The 8,482-nt window shown below is 38.3% G+C and overlaps 1 protein-coding gene and 1 pseudogene across 1 annotated transcript in view; one reads left to right on the top strand and one right to left on the bottom strand.

The window, feature by feature from the left end:
* Positions 1 to 972: 972 nt before the first annotated feature.
* LOC132479752 (small ribosomal subunit protein uS10-like) lies at positions 973 to 1,340 on the bottom strand (annotated as a pseudogene).
* A 1,148-nt stretch (positions 1,341 to 2,488) lies between these two features.
* LOC132479593 (zinc finger protein 420-like) overlaps positions 2,489 to 8,482 on the top strand; it is a 41,987-nt gene continuing 35,993 nt past the window's right edge. The window contains 2 exon segments of the mRNA XM_060083133.1: positions 2,489 to 2,633; positions 3,946 to 4,044. Of these exon segments, the coding sequence (XP_059939116.1) occupies positions 2,489 to 2,633; positions 3,946 to 4,044 (244 nt within the window).

Here is an 8,482-nt window from a genome sequence, read left to right as displayed (position 1 = left end):
AATGCTAAGCCTATTTTGTTGTTGAATGAGACATGCTAAGTTTGTCTAACATCTATATAATTGACCAGCCTTCTTCAGTATCATTTAAATCAATGAATTATCTTTTAGTGCATAATTAGTTACTCTGAAACATAGCATCTTAAAGCAGCAAACATTTATCTCACAGTTTCAGTGAGTTAGATATCTGGATGTTGCTTAGCTTGGCTCTCCTGCTCTGGGTCTCTTACAGGGTTATAATGTGTTGGTCAGGGTTGCAGTCATTTTAAAGCTCAACTTTGAGTGGATCTGCATCCGAAGTCATTGAAGTGGTTGTTGACTTGATCCAGTTCTTCATGGCTGTTGGATTGAGGGCCTCACTTCCTCAGTAGCTGTTGGCTCACGACTGCTCTTGGTTTATTGTGTTTTTTTTTGTTTGTTTTGTTTTGTTTTTTGTCTATAAAATTTATTAACAAAGTTTCACAAACATTTTGAAATTTGCCAAGTTTAAAAGGAGTTATGACAAACTGGCAGAGCCAGGGCTGGAATTTAAGATCTATTTTCCCTGAGTTACTTGCCTTCTAGTACATTAGGTTCTTAACCATGGCTGTACACACTAGAATCGCCCCAGAAACTTTTGATAGTACCCCATATCAATTAATCGGATTTTCCAGAGTAGAACCCAGACACATGTTCTCTGGAAAAGCTCCAATAGGCAGCCAGAACTGTATATATTCATCATCAACACAAGATCTCACATGTTATTTAGCTAATACAATTCAGTTTTCAAATAATGTCAAGTGTAAACTAATTTAGTGGCCCCTGGAAAATATAATGAAAAAGAGTAAAACATAGGCTACCCATCTAATTTTAATTATTCTACTTAAAAGGTGGAATGAATTCGATAGCACAACTCTGTTCCTAAGACCTGTCAGTATTATGAATAAAAGTCAACAGTATTTAACAACTGATTATCAATTTATTAAAAACATTGATTTAAGCATCTGCAATGGTGACTTCAACCTCGACTCCTGGCTCAATACTGATGGAAGTGATCTGCTTGACAATCTCAGAAGGACTGTGCAGGTCAGTGAGTCGCTTGTGGATCCTCATCTGGAAACTATCCCAAGTCTTAGAACCTTCACCACAAGGTTCCTTGTAGTTATTCTCAGAGTCTTGGTAGGCATCCGAACCGGTCCTTTCACTTTGAGATTCTTTTCCTTCGCGCCTCTGATCAGATCAGCACATACCTTCTTCAAAGACTTCACGTTGCGGCAGGTGAGGGTGATTCTAATCCGGTGAATCGCCACCTCGAGCTCCACGGTAGTCTTCCCGGTATCTTGACGCGCAGGCTCAGCGGCCATAGCTCACCGGCCCAGCCGCTCCGCGGCATGTGCGATCTTCCCAGACCGGGGCAGGAACCCTCGTCCCCTGCATCAGCAGGTGGACTCCCAACCACTGCGCCACCAGGGAAGCCCCTTTCCCGGTATCGTTAAAAGCCATAGCTGTGGTGCGGCTTCCTGACCAACTTGTTTCTCCGCGAGAGCGAACGGCCGTGAGTCAGGAGCAGGAGTGGGCGGCCCGAGGCTCCGCTGCAGCGGCGACCGCGTCTTCCTCCAAAAGGGGTTTATTATGTGGGGCTCTCCTTAGGGCAGCTCACACGTGGTAGCTGGCTTCATCAGAGTGACCAAGTGAGACAGCAAGAGAGAATAAGCAATGTGGAAATCATAGTTTTTTATAAGCTAATGTTGGATGTGACATTCCATCACTTTTCTATATTCTATTTGTTAGAAATAATTCTCTCTCACTGGGTTCAGACCACGTTCAAAGGGAGAGGATTACATGAGGACATAAATACCAGGAATGGAGATCACTGGTAATCAATGAGGTTACCTACTACACTCAGAATAAGGAAAGTGTTCAGTGAGAAATGGTAGATGGCAACAAAAATGAATATCATTATATGTAGTTGGTGAAAATAGAACCTTACAATTGTGGAAAACCTCCAAATGTTGTGCATCTAATTGCATAAATTATTAAATCTGATTTATTTATGAAATACAATGTCAGATGCCAAAATAATAAATGGATTTATTGAATCAAGCAAAAATGCTTATGGCAAGATCTAACATAATAGTACTTGATACTTGAAGATAATCGTATTAATTTTATGCAACCCAGTTTTTAAAATTTGGAGAAATATTTATTTATTGAGAATTTTTGAGGCAGATACCATTTGGACATTATTCTTGTATACACTTTTTAATTTAGGAGGGAAACATTATTTTGTCCATTTCCAAATGGTTCAGATATTTAGAAGCATCCCAGAATACGGAAGACATTTGACCTGTGTTGGCAGGCTTCTTAAAAAATATGTATACCTTGTGCTTAAGTCTCCTTCCACATCATAGATTGCCAGCCTACATACTTTCATTTTCTCTTTTCCTACGGAGAAGTGCATCAACTCCTGCTTCTGCTTTCAAAGTATTTTCTTTAATTTGCCCAGTGATACATGTGTTTACTGTTTCAGGGATCACTGACATTCAGTGATGTGGCCATAGGCTTCTCTCAGCAGGAGTGGGAATGTCTTGACCTCGTTCAGAAGACTTTGTACCGGGATGTGATGATGGAGAACTATGGTAACTTGGTCTCACTGGGTATGTTCATCTGCTTCAAATAATTTAGATTAATTTAGAATCTGCTCTATAAGCTGTGTATTTTTTCTACTGTAATTTTCAGGGCTGCCTTTCAAGAAACTAGTTACATTTGTTTTTCCTCTTCCCAAAAAAGTGGTCTGAGCTTTGTCAGGTTAGAAATGGCAGCTCCATTAAACACCTTCATCTTCCCTATCCTTCAATCATATTCACATCTCCATGTGTTCTTTTTTTATATTCGCATCTCTTCCATAATGACCAAGCAGCTAAATTAGATATCTGTGGCATATACTGTATAACCATGGTCAAAGGATCCAAGTTTTTTATTCATTTGTGCTCCAGATGGCTCTAATACTCCATTTTAAGATCTGAAACAGTTTCAGGGATATCAGCTTGACAGAGGGTCCTAAATTGCTCTTGGTATCAAAAGAGCCTCTACAATTTATATGATGATGGATTGCATAATTGGAATTTATTTAAAACTGTACCAAAAGCAGTCATTTCTTAAAACAAAGTTCATCTGATTTGTGGTTGAAAGTTGTAATACATGAAAATTACATTCAAAATGGAATGAATATCTTATAGCTCTCTTTTCTTGTATCTTCTAGTGACATTAGAGCATAAGAATAATAATAGCTAACTTATTTTTTTTTTTTTTTGCGGTACGTGGGCCCCTCACTGTTGTGGCCTCTCCCGTTGCGGAGCACAGGCTCTGGACGCACAGGCTCAGCGGCCATGGCTCACGGGCCCAGCCGCTCTACGGCATGTGGGATCTTCCCAGACCGGGGCATGAACCCGCATCCCCTGCATCGGCAGGCGGACTCTCAACCACTGCGCCACCAGGGAAGCCCAATAGCTAACATTTTGATTACTGTGTAGTAGTCATTATTCTAAGCACATTATGTGATTTAACTGATTAAAATAACTGAGAGTATTAACTGATTTAATTCCCCCAACAGTACTATTATTATCCCCATTTTATAAATGAGAAAACTGAGGTATAGTGGATTTAAGTGAATTATTCGAGGTTATACCCAGCTGGAAGGTAGCAAAGGCAGGAATTGATCCCAGTCTTCAAAATATGTTTTTAACCACATTATGTTTGCTCTCTAGAGTTAGAGGACATATGAGTTTGAATTTTAAATACAGCAAAACAAAAACTTTACCTTACCTAACTGACCTCTTATTCTTTAATTTTCTCATTCTTCTCTAAAATAGTCAATATCATTATGATCTTTTATTATCATAATTATAATTTTACCTTGATTAGTTACAATTTATTTCTCAAACCTGTGGCATTCTTTTTTCTTTAAAGCAGGCCATTCCATTTCTAAGCCAAATGTAATTACCTTACTGGAGCAAGGAAAAGAACCCTGGATGTTTATGAGAGAAAAAACAAGAAGTTGGTGTACAGGTAAGTAAGAGCAGGTCAGGCAGAAGTCATTTGTGTAAGTGATAGCCCAGGTGGTAAATACACTTGGTAAACACATCCTTGAAACATTAGTTGGAAAGCTCCCTTCTCAGTGAAGGAAAGTCTTGTAATGTGAAGAGGAAGTATCTCAACTTCATCTTAAGCTCATTAATCATTCACTGTGTTATTTTTCTCATATTCCCCTCCCAATTTCATGCTAGTCACTTTCCTTCCACAGTGTAGTCATTTACCTGTATTTTGGACCAGATTCTTTCCAGATCCTCTTTTTCAATGTGACTCTTGTCTAAAAATACATTCATTCCTATACCTGGAAAATATTTGAATAGTCTGAGCTGGCACTGTGCTTGGCATAATCAACCCAGTAATACTGAATAGGGCAGATAATGTTCTTGCAGTAATGGAGATTATACCATGTTAAGAAAGAAATTAACATGAAATAAATAGATAAATAATATAAGGTAGTGAAATATGTTATAAAGGACACTAACAAAGAACACAGCAAATTTAGGTAAGGTAGCATGATCAAGAACCCTTTCCTAACGTTTGTGCAGAGACATGAAGTAAGGTCACAGGCTTTTTGACTGTATGAGAAAGCACAACCAAGGAGAGTGAACCACACATGCAAAGGCCCTCAAGGGGGATGAGGTTTGTGTGTTTGAGGAGTAGCATTTAGATCAGTTAGTGAATGGTGACTAACAGGACATGAAGCTAGTATGTTAGGAAGGAAAAGATCTATTAGATTTTGTGGATCCTTATGAAGAATTAGTAGAATTGTTTTCTAAGAGTAGTTAGGATCCCTAATCTGATTTGGATTTTTTGTCTTTGTTTTTTAAATATGATTTTCACCTTTTCTTTAATCATAAGACTTACACAGAAGCCTAGATAAAACAACTATAGGTTAAATTGTAATTCATTTTCATATCCTTTTCAAATATTTCTTATTCTTATTTGCGTTAACATTGATCTGTTGGATTTATTCTCATATTCTTTCTAGGTTTGTATTCTTTCATTATTTTTCATTTATTTGAAATTTACTTGTGAGTTCTATCGTCCAATTCTGAGTTTTTCTAATTCTCATTTATGATTTTTCTTATCTAAAAGTTTTTTCTTGTCTTTTAGCATGTTATTGAATAGTACGGTATAGTTTTTTTCCCTGTTTTCAGGGCATTTGCTTTAGATGTATATATATTGTCTCTATAACTGTCATTAACTTTAGTCATATAATTTCTTGTATAGAAGTTGACCTTGGGCCTTTTTGGGGGGTGGGGGGTCATTTATATATGAGATTAATTTTCCTCAGTTTTGAGAAAGGAGTCAAGATTCTGGATACCTTTTCTAAATTTGTGATTTTAAGGGCTCCCTCTTCTGTTTATTTTTTTTTTAAGCATTCAAATTATCATGGCTTGGGGCCTCCCTGGTGGCGCAGTGGTTGAGAGTCCGCCTGCCGATGCAGGGGATACGGGTTCGTGCCCCGATCTGGGAGGATCCCATATGCCGCGGAGCGGCTGGGCCCGTGAGCCATGGCCGCTGGGCCTGCGCGTCCGGAGCCTGTGCTCCGCAGCGGGGGAGGCCACGACAGTGAGAGGCCCGCATACCGCAAAAAGAAAAAAAAAAAAAAAAAAAAATTATCATGGCTTGGGGAATGAATGGAGCTATTCAGGAGCATAGTTTTTTTATAATATTATAGTTAAGATGGTATTGATCAGATTTAAATTGTTACAGATTAAGATGTTAATTGTAATTCCCAGGAAAACCATTAAGAAAATAACTGAAAAATATATAGTAAAAGAAATAATAAAGGAAATCAAATGGCATCCTAGAACATATCTATTTAACACAAAAGAAGGTAATAATTAAGAGATAGAAGGGGAAGAAAGGCCTAAGACACATAGAAAATATGTAACAAATTTTAACCATAAATTCTATCAGTAATTATATTAAAGGTAAATTGAGTGCACACTCCATTTAAATGACCAACGTAGGCAGAATGGATTAAAAATAAAAAACATTATCCAACTGTAAGAAATACATTTTAGAGTCAGAAACACAAATAGGTTAAAATAAAGGTCCAGCCACATGGGGAAGCAGCTGGTCAGTTTCTTAAAATGTTAAACTTGGAGTTACCATCCAGTCAATAGGGTGCACTCCCTTATAGTCTTTAGATCTTTGCCCAAATATCCTTTTAGTGGGGTTTTGCAGTGAGCCTTTCCCCTGATCCTAGCCATCCTGAATCTTCTTTCCAATTTCATTTTCTTCTTTAGCAATTTCCATCTTCTGGCATGCCATGTGATTTACTGTTTTTCAGGCTAATGAAGGCCATGCTTTTCTTCTCATCTCTTTCCTTCATAGCTAGCTACATACTCTAGAAAATTGGAAACGTACATCTCACAAGAGCCTGTACATGGCTGCTCATAGCAGCATTGTGTATTAATGGTCAAAAAGTGTAAACAGGGCTTCCCTGGTGGCGCAGTGGTTGAGAGTCCGCCTGCCGATGCAGGGGACACGGGTTCGTGCCCCGGTCTGGGAAGATCCCACATGCCGTGGAGCGGCCAGGCCCGTGAGCCATGGCTGCTGAGCCTGCGCGTCCGGGGCCTGTGCTCCACTACGGGAGAGGCCACAACAGTGAGAGGCCCGCGTACCACAAAAAAAAAAAAAAAAAAAAAAAGTGTAAACAACCCAGATTTCCCACTATAATCAAGATACACAACATTTACAGCACATGAAAGGTTTCCATTGTTTCCCTTCCCAATTAATTTCCACGCCCCATGCCCACTCCCATTCAAACTACCACTGATCAACTTTCTGTCAATGTACATTAGATTAGCCTTTTAAAATAATTTTATAAATATGGAATCATACATTATATATTCTATTATGTTTTGCTTCCACTGGTCGGTATAATGACTTTGAGGTATGTCTATATTGTTGCGTGTATCACTACTTTGTTCATTTTTTTGTTAAGTAGTATTCTGTTGTTTGGATAGACCACAATTTATGTTTCTGTTCATCTACTGATGGACTTTTGTGTTGTTTCCGGTTTGGGACTAGTTATGAGTAGAACTGTTATGAATATTTGTGTACATGTATTTTTATAGGGTGAATACCGAAGAGTGGAATTGTTGAGTAGTAACTGCATGTTAAACAATTTTAGAAGTTTTGCACTGCTCCGTTCCTCTTACTCCATTTTCTTTCCAGCACTTGGTATTGTCAGTCCTTTAAATTCTAGACATTATAGTTGGTATGTAGTGGTATCTTTTTGCATTTCCATGATGACTAATGATCTTGAGTTTCTTTTATTTACTGATCATTCATATTTTTTGGAGTGTTTATCCAAATCTTTAGCCATTTGAAATCATTTTCTTATATTTGAGGGGTAACTGTTCTTTATTTTGGAACAAAAGGAAGTCCTTTTGGAACATTAAAAACTTTTTCCCACAATGTGACTTACCTATTAATTTTATTAACAATATCTTACAAGGCGTTTTTAAATTGTTATGAATTCCAATTTATCAAATTCCTCTTTAATGATTTTTTGGGGGGTATACTATCCAAGAAATCTTTGCCTACCCCAAGGTGGCAAAGTTTTTTCCCTGCTTTTTCTTGACCTTTTATAATTTTTGCTTTTATGTTTAGTTCTATTATATATCCATTTTGAGTTAATTTTTTTTTTTTCGGTATGCGGGCCTCTCGCTGTTGTGGCCTCTCCCGTTGTGGAGCACAGGCTCCGGACGCGCAGGCCCAGCGGCCATGGCTCACGGGCCCAGCTGCTCGGCGGCATGTGGGATCCTCCCAGACCAGGGCACGAACCCGTGTCCCCTGCATCCGCAGGCGGACTCTCAACCACTGCGCCACCAGGGAAGCCCTTGAGTTAATTTTTTATTACGGTGTGAGTAGGGTTCAGGACTCATGTTTTCCCTATGGATACCCAGTTATTCCAGCACCATTAAAAAAAAGAATTTCCTTTCCCCTTTGGATTGCTTTGGCACCTTTGTCAGAAGTGAAATCACTGTATGTATCTGTATCTGTTTCTGGTCTCTACTGTGTTTTTCATGTTGGCATAGAAAGTGAAAGTCTTAAAAAAAGAGAAAGTCTTGTGGTAGGTTTTTTCATTTGTGACCTTTGTTGAATTGAGGTAGTTTTCTTTTGTTCCTAGTTTGCTGATTTTTTTTTTAACTATGAATGGGTGTTCAGTTTTGTCAAATGCTTTATCTGAATCTAATAAAATGATTTTTTTTTCAAAACTTTGCATTTCTTGTCCCTTCGTAATCTTCCTCCTCTGTCTTCCTCCAACTTCCTTAGGTATGCAATGATCTACTTTCTAGTTTCTATCACAATAGAGTTGATTGCATTTTCTGTAGTTTTATACAAACAGAATGATAGTGTGAAGTTTTTCATCTTCCTTCAGTCAGCATAATTAGGT

This window comes from Mesoplodon densirostris, chromosome 19, assembly GCF_025265405.1.
Source record: "Mesoplodon densirostris isolate mMesDen1 chromosome 19, mMesDen1 primary haplotype, whole genome shotgun sequence".
Taxonomy (NCBI): domain Eukaryota; kingdom Metazoa; phylum Chordata; class Mammalia; order Artiodactyla; family Ziphiidae; genus Mesoplodon; species Mesoplodon densirostris.
Note: the sequence above shows the minus strand (reverse complement) of the source record. Positions and strands in the feature narration are given on the sequence as shown.